The following is a 22,300-nucleotide window of genomic DNA, read 5'->3' as shown; positions in this document are numbered from 1 at the left end:
ACGGCTCCGCGGTGAGAGCATTGTCCTGCTGAAAGAGTCCATTGTCCTGTTGGTGCACGATGACCATGAAGGAATGCAATGGTCTGCAAGAATGGACACATAACCTGCACCATTAAGAGATGCCTCTAGCCGTACCAGAGGTCTCAATGTGTGCCAGCTGAACATGCCCGAAACCATTACCGCCCATCCACCTGCCTGAGAGGTTCCTTGTTGACATGACGGGGGCATAGCTTAATGTGGTTTACGCCAGATACCCACCCTCCTGTCCTCTCGAAACAACTGGAAACGGGATACATCAGACCAGGAGACCCGCCTCCAATCAATCTAGGTCCAGTGCCGATGTTCTTTCACCCAGTTGTGGCACAGAGTCCTGTGTCGTGGTGTTAGCTACAGGACTCTGGTGGGTCGGTGGCTCCCATAACCTAATGCTCTCCTAATCGGTTAATGATCGCCTGATAGTCTTGGTGGAGATGTTTCTAGCACCTCCCTCGTTGAAGTCTTTGGTGATTTGTGCCACCGTCGCTCTCCGGTTGGCTGAAACAATGCGGACAAATGCTCATCCACGGCCACGTCCATCCACCACCTTTCTCCTCCCACAGCACTGTCCATGATGAGATGTTTTTCAGGAAATGATGTATTCCCGATACCCTCTTGATACTGTTAAACGAGGATAGTGCAATTTCTCTACCACCTTCGCGATAGAATGACCCATGCGTCGGGCAGCCACTATCATCCTTCTTTCATCACTGTCAAAACAGTACGTTCTGTTAATAAGCCTAGACCACACGGTGAAAAATTCTACCCCGTGAGCCTTGCACATTTTCTCAAGGGTCGATTTGATCGACAACGCTCTTAACACGTACTCCCTCCTATCGTTTTTGGGAAGAATTGCAGGTCTTTCAAATTTGATCCCAACTCGCAAGTTTTTCCCAACATTTACCTGTACTTGTTAAGCAAGTCCGCAGATCTTCTACTCTTGATATCATTAGTGCCAATGTACAACATTATCACCTTTTGTGTCCTTAATAGATGGTATTTGCTCTACAACGTCATACACTATTTTTTTCCCTGGCAGATATACCCTGGTCCTATTTCACCTCTCCTTACAAAACATTTCTCTGACAACAGAGTCACTGACAATAACCAACTCCTGTGGTATCAGCTCATTCAGTCTTGGAGATTGCAGCTGTGTTGCCAAATGCACAAGTGTGCTCCAACGTTGGGCTGGGCAGCTGAGATTTGATGAGCCCCTATAATCATTCCGTCGATGGCAGTAGGAACTCTTTATCCTCTTATAAACGCCAATAAAACTTTATGTTGGAGCCTAATTCATCGCACTCTGTGCACCGAACATTCACAAAGACATCCCCTTTGGCTGTATCATTCATCCCCTTTGGCTGTATCATTCATCCCCTTTGGCTGTATCATTTCGGTTACAGAATTTCTGCAAACATTGCACAAGTTTCACATTTTGTTAGGCCGTGATTCCTAGGAGAATTGCACCCTTCGGTTCTCTCCAGAGTCACAGCACTTCTGCTACGTTGCGCCCGCCCGTTGCTTTGCTGCTCTATTCTGGGTCATGATTTCCATTTAAATACAATTGAATTGATTAACAATGAAAATTAATAAATTGATAATACTACACTAAGTTAATAGATTCCTAAATGCAGTGATAGGTATTCGGCTCTCAAGTTTTACGTTATTCCTAACCGAATATCAGATTTTCGGATATTCGGTTAGCTCACAGAATTTCATGTCTGAAATTTCAGACATGAAATTCTCTGAGCATTGTAAACAGGTTGCAAGGAAGGCCCATGGTGTCCTATCGATGATCTATCGAACTTTTGCAAGTAGAGATAGGGACGTGATAATTCCATTATATAAGGCTTTTGTTAGACTACACTTGGAACACTGTGTACAAGTATGGAGACCGCACTTAAAGAAAGACATCGAACTTCTTGAAAGGGTGCAAAGACGGGTAACTCGCCTAGTGAGATCGGAAAAAGAGCGTCCTTATGAAGAAAGACCTCGAATATGTGGGTTGCAGAGTGTGGAAACTAGACACCTTAGAGGAGATTTGATTGAGGTGTTTAAGCTCTGAGAGGCATCAGTAAAATGAATGAGAACGAAATTTTCAAGATTATAAATGATGCTAGAACTAGTGGACATAAATTCAAGTTACGGGCGGAAATGTTTAGATTGGACAGCAGGAAGTTTTTATTTTAGCCAGCGAGTTATAAATTACTGGAATAAGTTGCCTACATGGGTGGTAGAGGCTGACAGTTTGGGGAAATTCAAAGGTCATCTGGATAGTACCTTCGGGACAGGGAAGCGCATAGGATGATAGGTTTAATTTACTTTTCTTTTATTAATTATTATTATTTATTTTATATATTTTTTTATCATTGTTTTATTGGGTTTTTTTTTTTTTTTTGTTTTTGGATGGTGCAGCATAAGCCATAGGCTTTCTTGCACCATGCGGCCCTTACTAATACTAATACGTACTAATACTATCAAGTTTTATATTATACACTGGTGTGCAAAACGTGCGAACCAACACTGTTTCTAAAGGTTACAACCACAAAATCTTTACTTAAGGTATTCTTAACTGATGGGAGTAGATTCAGTCTCAGCAGTGATTCTGGACGTCAGCTAATCTGGCGAGAGGTTGGCACACGGTATCACCCCGCAAACAGAACCCGCAAAGGGATCGATATGGCGATCAAGGTGTTCTCGTCTGTGGAGGCGTTATCTTGGATGGATGTACATAACTCCAGATACTACTGGAAGGCAGTACTGTACTGAGGTAATCCTTCCCCATGTGCATCTGTTCCGAGGTGCCATTGGCCCTGATTTCTTGTTTATGGATGAAAACGCCATATCCCATCGCACTGCAGCTGTTGATATGCTTTTGTAAAGTGAGGACCTTGCTCGTATGGATTGGCCTGCCTGTTTTATCGATCTAAATCCCATCGAACACATATGGGACGCTCTAGGGAGACGCTTAGCAGCACGTCCACACCTACCAGAAAATATTCACCAGCTCAAAATGGCGCTGACAGAGGAATGGACGATGTTACGGCAAGAACTTTGTTCCTTTGTCCCATCTTTGGCAGTGATGCATCTGTATCATAGCAGCCACTGCTATGTTGCCATTTTTGAATAAAGTCCCTCTGTACCATTTTGTTTCCGTTGTTGTGTCCTTCATCATTTCTGTACCTCATGAGGTTCCTTTAGTGTGCTTTTCCCATATCCAGGCCACTCCTATGAGAAGCTACAGGTGAAAACCTGACTGGTCCTTAAATTTTAGACACCAGTGTACTTTATGCTATCAAGTTCAAGGTATATGTTATGCTGTACATGTTATGCTGTACAGGTATATGTTTTGTTGATCGCAGGTTAAAATTAGTTTAATTGTTACTAAAATGTAAAGTTTTTTGCTAAAACAAAAAATATGCCTGCCGAATGTTTAGAACTTCCGATGTAGTTATTTAACACAATTGATCCCTACTGTTCCACTGCACTGCGGGTTACTAAGTGTTATGACATTCGTCCCAAAATACCGATACAATACCCGTACGAATAGTCGTAATTTTCAAAATTACTAAGCGAAATTTAAAAATAAGTTAACATACATGATTAAGACTATTAAGATATTTGTCAAACACAATTCAATGTGTTAATTAATCAAAGAGACTTTAAAAATTTTATCTACTCCAATGAGCTCAAAATTTTTGGAGAGTTCATGTGTAGTAGTTACATCTTTATAGCAACTTTGCAAGACACTGCAATGCCAGATGAGTGTGAGTTGTGTGGGATACTATAAATTACGTTATTTGTGTGGTTCATCTAACCGCTTAGTAACTGGGAGGCAAGATCATGGAAGGCAGTTTCAGCATCTGTCTATGGCACAAGTAGCCAGACTTGGCCAGTAGGAGGGACATCTAATGTAGGCTCCCCTCCAACAAAGCAAGGCGGGGGAGAGTCCAAGAAAAGAAATGGGGAAGAGGAGAGTTGGTCATAAAGGGGAAAGAAAGAGGGGACAGACAAAGTCCCCAGGGAAGTAAGATAGTTAAAGGTCTGATAAAACTGGGGGGGGGGGAAATGTAGGGCAGTCAAGTTTTAAAAAAGGGGGACTCGCCAAGTTTACTCCAGTAATTTTACCCCAGAAAGGGGTTAGTAAGGGCTGGGTCAAAGACATAGTAATCACAATTTCGGAAAACATAGCGTCGCCATTCTAGAGCGGGATACATTCCTAGTAGGTGAAGTTTTAATGATGAGTAATGGCGGCAGCAGCGATCGTATCCTATTGAATAGATTTCAGTTGAACTGATGGAGGGCAGTGAACGCCCCTTTAGTTCTGATGCGGTTGTGGTAAGGCTGAAGCAAAGTGAGATTAACAGACAGAAGTCGATTTCTGAGATCAAAATAATTATTTCAGTTCTGCATGAGATGGATTCAATCCTCTGACTCGCTGCAAAAAGACACCTGTCATCCATTCACAGATATTTTAACTTGTCCCTAATTGAGCTGTAGGTAGTTGCGAAGTTAGAGGTTAGGGAGGTCAGAGTGCTGGGAGTTTCGAAGCTTATCTCAGGAACGGATTTCGGGTGATCTTCCCTTTATCGCTAACAGTGCATCGAATATGCTAACGTTTGTGCACTTCTGCCCATAACCCCTTATTTTTTTCTTGATTTTCTGATCGGGCATGTTAGTGAGGCCTATAAATTCTGGTGGTTGATGTTGATGTAAATGCTCTGTCACTCCAGTGAAGGAGATATTCAGGTCCAGTAGTGTACCGGTGATAACTTGTAGGGCATATACGTTATACAGCAGGTCCTGTCATTCTTAAGAGAAAGAGTCCCTGGATCTGAGTTGTCAGCAATTTTGCTTTGTCTACTCTGCAAAACCAGACTGGGTACCCATTAGAATTGAACGGGAGGAAATCAGCTTTATATATGAGCCACAAAGCTCTGCACTTGAGACCTTCCCCCCCCCAAAACTGTTTTAGTTACCCATACTATACTGGTGTGCAAAACTTAAGGACCAATACTATTTCTAAAGGTTACAACCACAAAATCTTTACTTAAGGTACTCTTTACTGATGAAAGTAGATTCAGTCTCAGCAGCGATTCTGGACGTCAGCTAATCTGGCGAGAGGTTGACACATGGTATCACCTGCAACCATCACTGAAAGTCATCGATATGGCGGTCGAGGTGTTCTCGTCTGGGGAGGCGTTATTTTAGATGGACGTACACAACTCCAGATACTGGAAGGCGGTACTGTAACCGGTGCACGCTACTGTACTGAGGTAATCCTTCCCCATGTGCGTCTGTTCAGAGGTCTCTGCCATTGGCCCCGAGTCCGTGTTTATGGATGATAATGCCACATCCCATCGCACTGCAACTGTTGATATGCTTTTGAAAAGAGTTAATATTGTTCGTATGGATTGGCCTGCCGTTCTATCGATCTAAATCCTATGGAACACATATGGGACGCTCTGGGGAGGTGCCTAGCGGCACGTCCACACCTACCAGAAAATGTTCACCAGCTGAAAATGGCGCTGACAGAGGAATGGACGATGTTACCGCAAGAATTTATCAACAACGTTGTTTTAAGTATGGACAGGCGGCGCAAAGCCTGCATCGATATTAGGGGGGTGCCCATATCTCCAACTGAGGACCACCTCTTCCCTTTGTTACATCTTTGGCAGTGATGCATCTGTATCATGGCAGTCAGTGCTATGTTGCCATTTTTAAATAAAGTACCGTTTTTGTTTCCTTTGGTATGCTTTTCCCATATCCAGGCCACCCTATGAGAAGCTACAGGTGAAAACCTGACAGGTCCTTAAATTTTGCACACCAGTAACCGGTGAAGGATACTTGTAAATTAGCAAGTTGAGAATCCGGTAGAATCACATATTCCGTTCTCTGAAAGCCACCAGAAACTACACTTCATGATTGGCTTACTAGTTTCCGCTATATCAGTACGGCTCATTGTCTTAGTCTGCAATAATACTTTCTCCCTCCTGTTTTCCACTGTTCCCCCCCACTATCTTCCTTGCTAACCTCTGTTTCAGCTGTGGAGTTCTGCTGATGGTTGCATCCTCTCTTTCATCCCTCGGCATTCAATCTGTTCCTGTTACCTTGCTGATACTACGACTCTTTCCTGATTTGGGATCTTGGAGAAGCTTCCTACGTTCATCTACATTCACTCTGTTTCCTTCCTTCTCTAACTGTGGTTCTTTGCTGACCACTCTCTGGGGGACAGAAATATGGAAAAACCCTCTAGCTTTCGTCCCCATCCTTTACATCTTTATCTCTGACTCTTCCCCAAGCTCTCTTTCTTCTGACCTGTCCTTGCTTCCATACCTAGTTGGACTGGAAACTGCCCTATCAGAATTTGATCCCAAATTTTCCCCTCTCCTCGTGGCAAGACCGAGAGGCAGGAAGCCACCTTCCAAGTGATTGTGGTGTGCTGGTTGTTAGTCATACGACACAACATACACTTAAACACGCTACAATTAACAACAAACATAGCAGAATTGCTGAGCAGAATATTTCTTCTTCACAAAGATTACACTGAGTGGACAAAAATCATAGGATACTTACATAGTAACGGGTAGGTCCACTTTTCGCATAGATAAGGGCAGCCACACGGCGATGCATTGAGTACACTAGGTCACGAAGGCCTTCCATAGGTATTTCCAACCATGCTTGCTGCACAGCTGTCCAAAATTCCGCCACATTCCTGGGTGGAGTATCCAAAGCTCGAACGGACCTCTCCACAGTATCCCAAAGATGGTTCACAGGATTCAGTCCGCTGAACGGGGAGGCTATTCCATGGTGGTAAAATCTGCAGAATGCTCTTCGAACTATGTTCTGGTCACGAGGGCTCTGTGGGGATGCGCATATTTCTGCTAGAAGAGTCCATTTCCATGTGAGTTCACGATGACCATGAAGGAATGCAGATGGTCTGCAAGGATGGACACCTAACCTGGATCGTTCAGGGATGCGTCTAGACGTACCAGAGTTTCAAACGTGTGCCAGTTGAACATGCCCCAGACCATTACCGACCGTCCAATTACCTGAAAATTTTCTTTTTGACATGACAGGTGCATAGCTTCATGCGGTTTCCGCCAGATACGCACTCTCCCGTCCCCTCGAAATAACTGGAAACGGGACTCATCGGATCGGACGAGACCCGTCTCCAATCATCCAAGGTCCAGTGCCGATGTTCTTTCGTTCCGTTGAAGTGTAGATTTTGTGTGGTGGTGTTAACAATAGGACTCTGGTATGTTGGTGGCTCCCATAGCATATTGCAGCTAATGATCGCATGATGGTCTTGGCGGAGACATTCTGGTGCCTCCCTCGTTGAAGTCGGCGGTTATTTGTGCCACTGTCGCTCTCCCGTGGCTGAAACAGTGCGAGATAGACGTCGACGGCCATATTCATCCACCACCTTTCTCTGCTCACGATGAGATGTTATTTCGGATATGGCTTATTCCCGATACTGCCGCACGGGGACAGTGCAATTTCTGTACCACCTCCGCGATAGAGTGACCCATGCATCGGGCACCCATCTTCAACCCTCTTTCTAAGTCGGTTAGCGCACGACGTTTATCCGTACTGACATCTAATTACCGTCTACATTAATGCAGTGATACGGTGTACCTATATACTTGCCAAGTGGTGGTTTCGTCCACTAGCGAGAGGGGTGACAGCATCCCGTTGCCTAGGAACCAGGTGTCCCATGAATTCTGTCCTTTCAGTGTACTGCAGAAATGAAAGAAATTTTGGGGTTTGCCTAATTTACACTTGTTGTTGCTGTACTAGGAGTTCAGGAGCATTGGCGACTAAGGCCATATTGCTCCTTTTATATTGTCTGTAACTAGCTTGTGTTCGGTGGTTATTTCTGTTTGCTGGACGAAAAACCCGAGTTTCCGGGAGAAAATCCATGCTACGCTCGCGTGAGACCGACTTTCTTAGCCGCACTGAAAACTCAATAATATTCTTCACGTCATCGACGAGACTCGAACTCAGGTCTTTTCTACCCGGTGTGTGGAGGACGGTGATTCTTCCAACTGTGCTATCCACAAGGACGCTTCGTACTGATAAACTGACAGGCATTATCTGTGCAGTCGCTATACAGTATGTGCTACTCCGGTCTGTGTGTGTCGTTACTCATTGGTGCTGTGGGATGCATCAATTCGTGTCGATGGTAGTCGACATGATGTTTTGGCTCATGAGTGTAACCCAAAGAAAGGGATTTGTGTAAGTTAAAGGGAAATAGGAATTGGAGGGGAAAAGTGTATCCGGGGTGCATGCTGGCTTTCATGTCTCTTCTCGGTAAACCGTATGAGGGTTTAAACCCACATACGGTTTACTGGTAACCCGCTTGAGAAGAGACGTTTGGAACAATGCTTGTTTACAGAGAAGAGACGCAATTCGATGTGATGTAAATTGCCGAAAACACTTTTAAGTATTCCTTTAAATGTCGTAAGATCGTCAATGAAATGTAAAGTAATAGTCTCATGAAATTAAATTTAGGATTTAAGTCGTGCAAAATAATTTGCACGGCTTAAACTGATACTGATATTGAAACTTATCTAGTGGCACTATATAGATTGAAAGAGAAATTAGATAATAAAAAATGAAACTAGTGAGATTAAATTTTATTTATTTAATATCTATTTTATGTGTTTTTAATTTTTCCTTAAATGCAAACTATTAAAGATTAATTTCCGATTTTTTCATCATAGGTACAATACTTTCATCTGCTAAGGCGCTAGTGTTGAGATTGGTATTTTTCATAGACGCAGCGGTTAATTATGGATTGATGAACCGACAATGGATAACTGTTATTAAATAAAATTTAAAAAAATAATAGTAATGTTAAGGAACAGTTCGTTATTCACTTAATTCAGGAACTTAACAATCAGTTTATATCTGTGCTACGTTTATATATAACATTTTCATTATGGTTGTTTTGGATAGATGTTGGACACCGTTCGTGGTGTATTCTTGGACTACAGTGAAGTTTGGCTGTTATTATTCAGCCATGTATACAGCCGTAAGCATTGCTTTTGTATATAAATTAATAAATGAGCAGTCGAGTATAATAGAGATTACAAAATTGGTTAGCTGATTTGCATGCTTGTTTACATAATTCAGTATTACGCTACAGGGAATTCAGTTATGTTGAGTTACACCGCATAATTACATACTTTTTAAAACACTATTTGCAATATGGTAAATGGGGGTATTGGCACTGAGTTGAGAGATATTCTTAGGTTTATATAAGGTTATTGTGTGATTCTTGTAAGCACAGGGCACGCGAACCTAACCGAGTGATCAACGTTCCGAGTTCACAGGATATCACAAATACGGTAATATTTGGACCACAACGCGATGTCACAAATTACGATATATTATTGTATTCTCTATCGTCTAAACTTGTTTTACCGTATAATATTGCCTATGAGCACAAACAGAAACTTTAATTTGGAAATATATAGCTGTAAAAGTAATAGAGCCAGGATGAGGTGCCGCAACTGTTAGCAACTGCCGCCGGTGCAAAGTTGGACGCCCAAGGATTAGGGATTAATGGTGTACGTTCATGTTACATTTAGTAATGGACCATGTAAGGTCTGTTTACTAAATTTAATTGTAAGTTAAATTCAAAAGTTATACATATATTCAGTGAAGTTGCTATAATGTTTTGAAGAAGTGCTGTACTATGAAATGAAAAACATTAATTATTATGCTGTATTATTATTTATTTATTCAGTTGATTGCTAGTTACGATTGCACCTTGTATGGTGTGCAAGCCAGAGGGGTATATGTTACATTTAGTAATGGACTATGTAAAGTCTGTTTACTAAATCCAATTGTAAGCTAAATTCAAAAGTAATAAAAACTTCTACTTCTGACTCTCTCTCTCCCTCACTCAGGGTAGCTCAAATATTTTTTGGCTGGTGCAGCGTCAGCCTCTGGCTTCCTTGCACCATGTGGCTATTAATAATAATTTCATATAAATTTGATTTATAAAACACTCTGAAAATATCAAAGAAGCACAAAACAGATACAATTTCTAGCGAAAGTGAGACAGAAACTGTGCTTTATTAATTGGAAAGTTAGATGCATAAAGCATCATGGATGCTTTGCTAAGCTTGATTACAAAATTAGACATCAGACTTGGGGGCTGAAATTCAACTCCCAAGAATTTCAAAATTATTTTTTTTCACAAGTCATTAATTTTTGTGTGTGTGTGTGTGTGCGCGCGCGCACGCGCGCGCAATCAAAAGTATTTTTATAGAGGTGTATAAAGCCTTGAATGGTTTGAGCATGCTCAATGGGATTCTTCCTCTTGCTCAATAATCACCTGAGAGGGCATAAATTCAAATTGAGGATAGACGTGAGGAAATTTGCCTCTAGCCAGCGGGTTGGTTGGTGGAATAAACTTCCATCCCTTGTCTTGGAAGTTGATAGCCTAAATAAGTGTAAGGCTCAGCTGGACGGGTATTTCGAACGAACAGAGGGGTGAAGTGGAAGTGGTTATTTTTTATTTATTTTTTATTTTTTTTTTTTTGGCTGATGCTGCATAAGCTTGTTGTCTTGCATCAAATGCCTCTACTAATGCTAATGCTAAAAGTAATACATATATTCACTGAAGTTGTTATAATGTTTTGAAGAAGTGCTGTTTTAATTATTATGCTGTATTATTATTTATTTATTCAGTTGATTGCTAGTTATGATTGCACCGGTGTGCAAGCCAAAGGGGTATATTTACGACACAAAATTAATTAACAAAAATATTTACAGTTTAGAAATAAAGGGAAAAAGATATATATATATATATATATATATATATAAATAATTTGTTCTTCATTGCTGGGTGTCTTCATAGAGGAGCATTCACAACAGTTAAAACATTGATTTTGCACCCGAACTGCGTGATGGCAGCATAACTGAGAGTAACAAAAAGATTTCTTCTCAAGGCTGTCAGCCTCCATAACTAGATCGTATATCACAATTGCAATTTTAAGAGACATACGTGCTACCCCTTACACGAAACACATTTTACTGCACTTGCCAGTCGTGGGAAGCAAGGCCAGCCTTTTCATTAGCTGTGAGTTAAATTTGCTTTATTGTGAAAATATTTTAACTGATGATAAATAACATCTGACTGAGACAATAATGCAGCTAGATCTGTAAGTCTGGTGCAGATGTAGCTGATGTCCAGTTTTTCTGAGGTCCATTAAATTGAGATCCATTAAAGCAAGAGTTTACTGTTATGGCAGAGAAAAACAACATGTGGCTCAACCCTTCACTAGGACTTCTCATCCATAGCATTACTAGAGAGTGGGAAATCAAGTGAGTGTGGGAGTATGCATTTAAAAGTGTATACACTATTTTTTTTGAATGCACACCATGTATGCATTCAAAATAGTGCACTTGTCAGACAAGGTGCAGTTCATACTCTGCTTCAGTTACATATTCTTGGTAATGCCCATTGTAAAGTTGTATATACTTGGCATACAGCATACAAACAGTAGATCCTGTGGGGAGGGGCAGGGATCCAGTCATTTCAGAATGGTGCTCTTGTAAAACAGCACATATAGCTTGGCCATACTTCTCTTCATTGCATTTTCTCTGATAATTTAATGGCTTCAGTACCTATCAAATATTTTGAAAAAGCCTTGAGGTTTGCTACCTGACATCAAACTCGAAAGCAACACTTCCTTGCCCACCTGTAGAGGGCCTGGCAAACCCGTTGGGCAGGATCAACAAAACGAGAGGTTACCAGAAGATTTATTCCGGACTTCCAGAAGGTCTTTCCGAAAAGCCCAACTTGGTTTTCTCTGGGACTCCTGACATCCTAACTACTTACTAACAGGGCATGGAGCAATAAGAGGAAAACTATTGACACTTGGACTAAGTGATACCCCTCTCTGCCATTGTGGACAGCCAGAGACTTGGGACATCTCATGCACCACTGCACTCTCTACGAGGATCTATTATGCTGCCTCATCACTAGACTTCACGTCATACCACAAAACCGAGAATATTACCTCCTGGAAAGTGAGGACAACTGCAAAGCGCCTTAATGCGCAATATGCACAGGACCTCTTTACCCAAAGAAGGACATATCCACAACTGACATAGTCCCTCGGAAAACAGACACTGACTCGCACCTGACTCTGTAGTACTGACCCAATACTTCATCCTACCCCAACCCAGGAAACAAGATATTCACAAAGAGAGGAGCAGCAAAGTGGCAGCCCCCTCTGATTGACTACCAGTGAACTGCGCCAACATCTCACTCGACCACACTGAAACAGACAGGACCTTGTGTCCCAGGAGTGATTGACAAATTGAAATAGACTCGTAGAACTGGACACTAGAAACTGACTTATTGTCTCAATTCTGTGAACAAAGAGAGAGAGAACCGTGGACAAGTGATGACGAATCGACATTAGCTGTCTCCCTGATCATCTCCTGGATGGCTACTGGTCTCTGACAGACACTGGAATTGGTGCCTTGCTAAACTGGACTCCACAGATCAGACACTGCAGCCTTGCTGCAAACACTATATTGGTGTTCTAATCCAGGCACCGCTTTAGACGATTTGTATTAAGGAACTGAGAATGTCTTCTTGCCCTTTTTATTTAGTAAAGTATTTTTATTTTAAGCATTTGTTAAATATATACAATAAGAGTTTTAATCAGTATGTGCTTTATGTTGTTATATTTTCATGGTTTTACTTTGACAGTTGGAATTCCTTCTGTGCCAGCTAGTATTGTTGTTCTCTTATGTGCAGGTAGCAGATTAATGCTTTGCAGAAGTGATCTTTGGTATTAACATAGTTATATACCTATAATGAGATAATTTACTTTGTGCTCAGTGACAGTCCAGCAATTTGTGGAAAAACAAATCAAGTTTCTGGCCCACTTTTCATGTATGAACAGTACATAGCTTAATAGATTGTTTTATGGTTACATACATTTTATATCTTTTTTGATATGATTTTTCTAAGTTAAGATGTGGTCTTATTTTCATGAATGAATATTAATTTTTCTTGCTTTATATCCATATATGGTTATGGATACCAGATGTCCTTTAAATTGAGGAAATGATCTAATTTTAAATCTTTACCCTGGTTTATTTGAAATTAGTCAGTAGTAACATATGATGCAAGGAAGCAAGCTTATACAGCATCAGCCAAAAATAAAAAAATTAACTACATCTATCCATGCCTTCTGATAACTGTCCTTTTTTCAAACGACACATTGGATGTAAGCTTGTTCTAACAATCAGTTACTCTTGCTGGATGCAAATTTTTACACATCTATTCTGCAAGTCTTTTTTTAAATTTAAATTTATTATTATTATTAGCCATATGGTGCAAGGAAGCCTGAGGCTTATTCTGCACCAGCCAAAAAAAAATTTCTGAACTACCGAGAGAGAGAGAGAGAGAGAGAGAGAGAGAGAGAGAGAGAAATAAAAGTGAATCACCAAGAAAGAGAAGAATGATGATGATATCCAGCTCAGGACCCTGGGTGTGCCAAGCCCATACTCACCAGATGTGAGCTCCTGGGGTTGTTACGTTCTCTTATATGTGTATCGCCCAAGAAAGAGTAAAGATGCCATCAGCATTTAGTTTACTCAATCTATTTGAAATGTTAAAAACTCCAATCAGATCTGCTCACAAGCTGCTAGTTTCCAGATGATGCAGCTTGCAGAACTGAAATCTTTTTTTCATAAGAATGCCCTTTTGTACCCCAGACTAAACTTTTCTCTTTTCTTCACCTGTTCAACAGGTCTGTGTCCTTCAATATTTATTAACAATATTAATATAAATATCATTAATAAATACTGAAAACAATAGAGGCTCAGCATTGAATCAGTTAGTAACTGCTTTTTGTCTTCTGCTGCTCAATCACCTTTATCTGCAGCAGTAATTTGCTTCCATGACATGCAGATTCAATTTGGCAGTCTTTCATACAAAACAGTAATAAAAGCTTTTCTGGATCTAAGTATATGATATCAGAATTATTTTTTTGCATTAGATCCTTTGTTACTGCATCATAGTAGCTAATTGGATTGGTCAGATAAATTCTCCCATTAGGAATCCATGCTGTGATTGCCTTATACTGCATTCCTGTGGAGATGTTTCAGGGATGGACATATGATGTTAGTAGCTTTTTTTTTCTTTTTTTTTTTTTGCTGATCCTATATACGCTTTCTTCCTTGTATCAATTGTCACTGCTACTACTGATATTTAATATCTCTCAGTTGGTATAAAAAGCCTATTAGCTTCTATGGTTATTCCCTGATTGCTTCCCATTTAAAATTTGCACTTGGTAACATCATTCAGTTGATCCTGCTGAACAGAATTTAAAAACTGTCAGAGAACTATTGTATGAAAGATAATCTCTTGTTTTTACCCTTGGCAGTAGGCACCTCCGTAGCCAGGTGGGAAGGAGCAGTAGTGCGTAGCACACGCTTCCTGATTAGACCGGGGTTCGAGCCCGTCACCACCAAAAACGGAGGATGCAGAAAGGTCAGGGAATGACCACCGCATATCTCGGAGCAATATGGCCTTAGTTGCTAATGCTCCTAAAAACCAAATAACAAACAAATAACAAACCCTTGGCAGTAGTTACAGCTTTAAGGAAATTGCACATCAGTACACTCCGATCATTGCCACCTGTTGATTTTTTTTATCTGCAGATTTTTAATACATGAACAATTGCTGCTGATAATCAGAACAAGGGTATTGTTTCCTCTCATTACCTCTCTAAAATGCTGTTGAAGTAAAACTAAAATGTATGCTACTGTGTGTGAGATCAACCCATAAGTTCCAGTCAATATATATGGAAAGTTAAAAATCCTTCATTGTACTCATCATTTGGCCCATGACATACTCCTTCTCTCATTCGTTTTTGTTTTTCCATAGCTCATGTCACACCAAACTGACTCAACATTATGCTGGCCACCTGCACGAACAAGGTGCATTGCATTAGATTCTATATGCCTCGTAATAAATTATGTAAAATATGACCCCTTCCCTGTTTTCATCATTATTTTCATGCCCTTATTTTTCCCCAGCATTCCCTTAATTTTCATGCACAATGCCAGTGAGGGATAATTTTCAGTATTGCAGTTGGTTGTCTGTTTTTATAGTATTTGTGGAAATTTTTTCTAAAAAATGATATGCCCTGTAATTCACTTTTCAGAAAAGGTGAAAAACTTAATCTTGTTTCTGAAACAGATATCATGATGCAATGAATGTCAACATACAAATTGGAATATAAAATATTATTAGTTTGTCTTGTTTCAGACATCCACTCATTTCTATAGCACAGCAATTTGTATTAATAATGGAATTCTAGCTTGGAACCAAAAAATCAGTATTAATGCAATTTTATTTAGTGAATTGAATGCATCTTTGTGTAGGAAGCCTTTTTGCCTGTTGATATCTGTAAATTATTTAATTTTTCAGTGGAATGTACTCTGAGTTAAGTGTTTTTAATTTAATTTTTAATTCCGTATAATGTCCTTCACACAGGATATATATGATTATCTTTTTTCAGGTACTTCACCTTTTGTTCCTGTACTATGCAATCTATGTCATGAAGGGTGGAAAATCTGATGAATTTTATAGTCCATACTTTGAATTAGACCTAGATGGTTCGTACTTAAACTAATTTATATTTGAATGCTAAATAATGTTACATGGTGAGAATCCTTTGTTATGAATATGACCTCTAACAAGAAATCTTCTGTGATGAGTATTAATGTTGTATCATTAGTTTAAAACACATAAATTCAAGATAATATACCATATAAATATGTGCAATATACATAAATATGAATTTCTTGTTATAATAAGTGCTTTAAATTGCAGTACAATCTGTCCCTGACATACATAAGAGATACATTCCAGGACTTCTTACGTAAGTCGAAGTTTTACGTAACTCGGGAATGACTAATAAAATATTGCTGCCATATCCCTGATATGCCAAAATTACAAAAACCACATAATCTCCTCAGAAGAATGAAGAAAAATAGTTATATACCATAACAATTAAAAACTTTATATCTGGGGACAGCAGTGAAGTAGTACTGCTTTCATTTATTCTCTTAGGTGGCACCATGATAATGATCAAAATGAAATTTTCTTTAAAGAACTTTATAGGGTTAAGTTACAAGAGATGATATCACACCTTACAACATGTGAATGAAGTATGCACTAAACAATGACAGTTTGGTGCAAAGTCGTTGAAAATGGTTGGACAACGTGAATTTCAACTTCACCACAATAACCCAATGTGTAACAAATATTACATACAAAATGCAAACAAAAGCTCCCACTTTGCTCTCAAACAAAACTGAACTGACTACAATGCAGAAAGAAAGTAAGGAAAGGATGTAGAGGCAAAGGGCTAGAGTGTAATTATCTGAAAAAATAGCCGATGGGACACAGTCCACATGGCTTGAACGTTGTGAGGTTTTCTGAAGTGCTTTGATGAAGTTCACCTGTCTTAAATATGTTATCAAATATTTCTTCAGAATTTTTAAAACAGAAAATGAAACTCTAGTTATGCAGCAGGTTATTATCCAACATAGTTTGTATGGGGACAAAAATGAAAACTTATACTTATTGTTCCTTCATTTGATTTCACTCTTAAAAATTATACATAAAGTATCTTTACAATTTTACTAAAAAAATTTACATAACTCGAGCTTATGTAAGTAGAGGACTAACTGTAGTTGTATTATTTTCCTTGTGTGTTATTGCATCTTGCTTAATTTTAACTGTTTTTGTGCTACGTGGCATATACTATATATATATATATATTTTTTTTTCTCCTTGTTTGTTATAGAAATACATCTGTAATATGACTTGCCTTTCTGTTTCCACTTTTTTTTAGGTCAGAAGGCAACGTTTAATTTTAATTATGAATATAATTATTGTAGAGTCAAGGTTGTACTTGAGAAAGTTCAGGTGGGGAGTTACAAATTTTGGAATGACTTCAGTATCAGTCATAACATAATGATAAATAGAAGCAAACTTATACAGCATCAGCCATAAGGAAAAAAAACTATTCACTGTATTTGGCTATTACTTCTATTATAGTGGCAATCCCCAAGATAGAAGGCACTGATCCTTCAGGACGTATTGTCAGTGGCTGTTAGTGAAGCAGAAAATATATTTTGTAAAAAGAATTGGTGTAATAAGACCAGGATATGCCTGCCCAAGGCAAATGTAGATATCATCTCTTAAAGGCACGGAAAATGGTATTGTTGTACACGTCGGCACTAATGATATTAAGAGTAGAGGATCTGAGAACTTAATTAACAAATCAAGTTGACCACACTTAAAGTACTGGGAAAAAGTCTTGAGTAGGATTAAATATGAAAGTGTTTATAATTCTGTGTAGACATCATCATCATCATCATTAGCCATTTTCAATCCACTGCAGGATGAAGGCCTCTCCAGCAACTTTCCAGTTCCTTCTGTTTTGAGCACTGGCCATCCATTTACTACTCAAAAACTCATGAATTTCATCTATCCATCTACGCCTTTGTCTTCCAGGTTTTCTTCTAGCTCCTCTTGGGTACCATTCTGTTATTTTCTTAGTCCATCTGTCATCATGTCTTCGAGCTATGTGTCCTGCCCAAGACCATTTTAGTTCTTTAGTTTTGATAAGAATGTCCTTTACTTGAGTTTGCTGCCTAATCCATGTGTTTCTCTTCTTATCTAACAGTCTGATTCCCAATATAATTCGTTCCATTCTTCGCTGTGTAGTTCTTAGCTTCTCTTCCATTCTTTTGGTGAGTGCCCAAGTTTCACTTCCATAAGTCATGGTGGGGAGTATACATTGATTCATTATTTTACGTTTCAGACAAACTGGGATATTGCTCTTCAGTATGTGACTATATTTCCTGAATGCTATCCATCCAAAATTTATTCTTCTCTTGACTTCCAGCCATTTATCATTATTACAGCTAATAACTTGTCCCAGATAAGTATATGACTCCACCTTTTCAATTACTGCTCCTTCAATCATTATTTCCCTTTCCGTGGCATACTTGTTCATCATTACTTTTGTTTTAGCCATATTCATCTTTAGTCCAAAATCCTTACTAACTGTGCGTAACTGATTAAGATTTTCCTCTAATTCTTTGGGATCGTGGCTTATGACCACAATGTCATCTGCAAATCGTAAATGGTTTAGGTACTCTCCGTTCACATTGACTCCTTTCTGCGACCAGTCTAATCTTCTGAAAGCTTCCTCAAGGGCAGCAGTAAACAGCTTTGGAGATATTGTGTCTCCTTGTCGAACTCCTTTCTCGATTTTAAATTTGCTACTGTCTATGTCTAGTCTAATAAAGGATGTAGCACTCTCATATATTTTCTTCAAAATCATAATATATGGAGTATCTATGCCTTGTCTTTCCAGTGCCCGAAACATTGCCTTATGCTGTATGGAGTCAAATGCCTTTTCATAATCCACAAATGCCAGGCATAATGGTGTTTTATATTCATTTGCTTTCTCCATTAGCTGTGATATTACGTGAAGGTGATCCATAGTTGAGAATCCTGTCCTAAAGCCAGCTTGCTCTTTCGGTTGATTCTCATCAAGTATTCTTTCTAATCTGTTGGTAATGACCCTTGTGAACAACTTGTAGATATGGGATAACAAGCTAATTGGTCTATAATTTCCAATTTCTGATTTATCTCCTTTCTTATGCAGCAAAACTATGATTGCATTATTCCACTGCTTAGGCATCTCACCTTTTCTAATGCACTTTGTGAAGAGCCTTGCCAGTTTTTGTGTTATGTCTCTTCCTCCCAATTTTAACAACTCTACAGTAACTTCATCTTCCCCCGGGGCTTTCCGATTCTTCATTTTCTTCAATGCATGTTCTACCTCATCAGGAAGAATATCGGGTATGTCGTATGTGTTGCTACTTTGCAATCCATCTTCCCCACTGCTGGTATCATTCCCTCGCTCCTTGTATAATTCTCTATGTCTGTGTAGACATGTTGCTGTTATTTGGTTTTTAGGAGCATTAGCAACTAAGGCCATATTGCTCTGAGGATATGCGGTGGTCATTCCCTGACCTTTCCGCATCCTCCGTATTTGGTGGTCACGGGCTTGAACCCCGGTCTAATCAAGAAGCGTGTGCTATGCACTGCCGCTCCTGCCCACCTGGTTATGGAGGCATCTGTGTAGACATGATAGGAGGGAGTACATGTTTGAGAGCCTTGTTAATCAATTCTACCCAGAAGAGACTGTGCAAGGCTGGTTCTTGGGGTGGAATTTTTCAGCATGGTCTGTGCTTGTTAACAGGAGGGACTGCTTCTTCAAGGATGGCATACACTTAAATAGAATGGATGTACAAGAATATTTGCTAATGTTATCAAGGCAGTGTTCGATGGGTCGAATGATTGCTAGCCTGAGGGGTGGTGGCGATACACAGACCAATAGATTAACAATAGCCGCATGCAGAGGTGAAAGTGATCTTGCACTGCTTCTGTTGGAACATGCAGCAGCCTGGAAAGCAAAGTACCAAGGATTTTAAGGTGTACTTTGGGTCATCTTGGAACAAGAAAATAGATGGGCTGTGTTAGGGTAATTATGAGTAAGAACAGATGCATGTATACTTGCATGCACACCAATGCTAGGAGCATAGTAAATCAATTTGATGAACTTGAACAGCACTTTAAATTCATCAAATCAATTTGATGAATTTAAAGTGCTGTTCAAGTCATCAAATGCAGACATTGTGGGGGTTATCACAGATATTCCCACACTGAGTGTTACTCAGATATAAGGGATGCAGAATTTGAATATTGGGAATAAAATGTATGCAGAAAGGATGGGGGGGGGGGTTACGGAGCACAAATTCTAAAGCAGGGCATTCAGTTGACAAGCACAGCAATGTTCAGTCACTTTGGTGTGATATAAGCACTGCAAAAATGAAAATGAGAGTAAGAATGTGTTATATAGGCCTAATAATTGCGATGGATATAACAGCAACTATAGAGAGAAATCTAGAGTGGGCCAGTAAATCAGAATATCTTATAATGGAAGATTTCAACTTTCAGAGATTGGCTGGAACTTGTGGGTTTGTCACTTATACCCTAGCAAGGTGTTTGTGGATTTATTGGATGACTGTTTTCTAAAGCAGCATGTTAAAGAGTCAACAAGAGAAAGTAGTATCCTTGATCTGATTATCAGCAACAATTCTTCATGTAATGAGAATCTAGAGGTAAAATGCCTACTGGTTAGCAGTGATCAGAGTATACTCTTGTGGGATTTACTTAAAGATATAACTACTGTCAAGGGTAAAAGGAAAGGCTTTTGCTTAATAAGGGTGATTACAGTGGTTCTCAGACAGTTTTTAATTTCTGTAGAGTGGGACCGTTTGGCAAATTCTGAATGGAAACATTTGGGGAAGTAATCATAAAGCTACTAGCCTTTTTATAGTAACTAAGAAATACTGTTCCATTCATAGAATTAAATGGATGTCTAACTTGTGGCAGAGAAAAAAAAATGCATGGGATGCATGTAAATTAGTCTGTAATCAAATAACAGAGGAGGTTAGTCAAGCTAAAGCAGATTACGAGAGGTCTCTAGCAAAGAATGCAAAAAAAAAAAAAAAAAAAAAAAAAAGCAGCAGACTTTACTTATATTAACAGTAGAAGAAAATCACATTTGTCAGATGACAGTTTTTTTCAATGGCTTAACTATGTTTGTCAATATTGATGATCCTGCTCAGGTTGCTGACAAACTGAATAGGTATTTTGCATATACATTCACACATGAGGAATTCTTTAGGGATGTGGATACCAGAAGTTTATCAAAATCTAACAGTGACCTAAATGATTTTGTGATAACTGAGAGGAAAGTAGAAGAGAAATGTTGAAGCTTAACATAAAAAAAAGGAACCTGGGGTGGATGAGATCTATCCAGTTATTTTAAGGGAGGCAGCAAAGGAGGTAAGCAAACCCTTACCATAATTATGAGAGCATCTTTAGATTCAGTAGAGGTCCCTATGGACTGGAGATGCACAAATGTATCTCCAATTCTTAAAGGGGAGGATCAAAAGGTGACAAGAGCAATTACAAACCTGTTAGTGTAACTTTTGTTTCAGGGAAAATAATGAAGTCACTGGTTAAAGAAGTAATGTAGGGCCATCTAGACAGGAATACAGTTATGTTCTTATTTATACTCTGGCATGACCAAAAGGTCAGAGGAGTTTGCAATAAATCATGAATACAATTGTTAATCGTATTTCGCAGTCACAGATTTGAATCACGTTCCACTCCAAGAATGTGTGCTACTTCACTTCCACTCCTGACCACTCAGCAACATCATGCTACAGTCACATCATGGATTTGTTAAGGGGTGATATTGTCTGACCAATCAGGAGACCCCCAAGGTTCAGTCCCAGGCCCATTGATGTTTTCTATATTTATTAATGATACCTATAAAGGTATATCAGGGTTAATGCCTGTGTTTGCAGATGACACAAAGGTTGGTACAGTTCTAATTGACAGTAATCAAGGTAAGCTACTGCAACAAGATCTAGAAAAATATGGCAGTGAAGTTTAACATTGACAAATGCAAATTACTGCATATGAATAACAGTAATCCCAGATTAACATCCAAACAGTGTGGTTCTACACTCACTTTAGTTGCAAATGTAAAAGACCTGGGGGTAATTGTGCAGGCAAGTGTGAAGTTTTCTGAGTGGTGTAGATATGTTGCCAGACAGTTCATTGGGTTTTGTCGATAATATACAGAATTTTGCTACCAGGGATAAAGAAGTTATTTCATTGTACAAGGCAATGGTTAGGCCACATCTTGATTACTGCATACAGGTCTGGAGGCCTCATTTTAAGAAGGATGTATATCTGCTGGAGTGGGTGCAGAGAAGGGTGGCGAGATTAGTGAAAGGAGCAATTGAGTACTGCGTACAGGTCTGGAGGCCTCATTTTAGGAAGGATGTTGATTTCCTTGAGCGTGTACAGAGAAGGGCAACAAGATTGGTGAGGGGAATGAAAGGATCATCTTACCAAGAGAGGCTTAACTTCTGCAAATTGCAGTGGCTGGAGACTAGGCACCTGCGCGGTGATCTGATTGAGGTGTATAAGGCCTTGAATGGGTTGAGCCCGCTGAATTCTGATGGGATCCTTCCACTTGTTCAGATTACGAACCTAAGGGGGCATAAATTCAAATTAAGAAAAGACAGATGTAGAATAGATGTGTGGAAATTT

The 22,300-nt window shown here is 39.5% G+C and overlaps 1 protein-coding gene across 1 annotated transcript in view; it reads left to right on the top strand.

Annotated features, from left to right (window-relative positions):
- The first annotated feature begins 8,858 nt into the window (after positions 1 to 8,858).
- LOC150085613 (uncharacterized) overlaps positions 8,859 to 22,300 on the top strand; it is a 54,943-nt gene continuing 41,501 nt past the window's right edge. Inside the window, exons 1-2 of the mRNA XM_090373392.1 lie at positions 8,859 to 9,073; positions 15,600 to 15,696. Of these exons, the coding sequence (XP_090229518.1) occupies positions 8,981 to 9,073; positions 15,600 to 15,696 (190 nt within the window). The 5' untranslated portion in view covers positions 8,859 to 8,980. The remainder of the gene's footprint in view (positions 9,074 to 15,599; positions 15,697 to 22,300) is intronic.

Source organism: Mastigoproctus giganteus, chromosome 5, assembly GCF_048544385.1.
Source record: "Mastigoproctus giganteus isolate SK-2022 chromosome 5, ASM4854438v1, whole genome shotgun sequence".
Classification (NCBI taxonomy): domain Eukaryota; kingdom Metazoa; phylum Arthropoda; class Arachnida; order Uropygi; family Thelyphonidae; genus Mastigoproctus; species Mastigoproctus giganteus.
The sequence above is the reverse complement of the archived record's forward strand: the minus strand, read 5'-3'. Positions and strand labels throughout refer to the sequence as shown.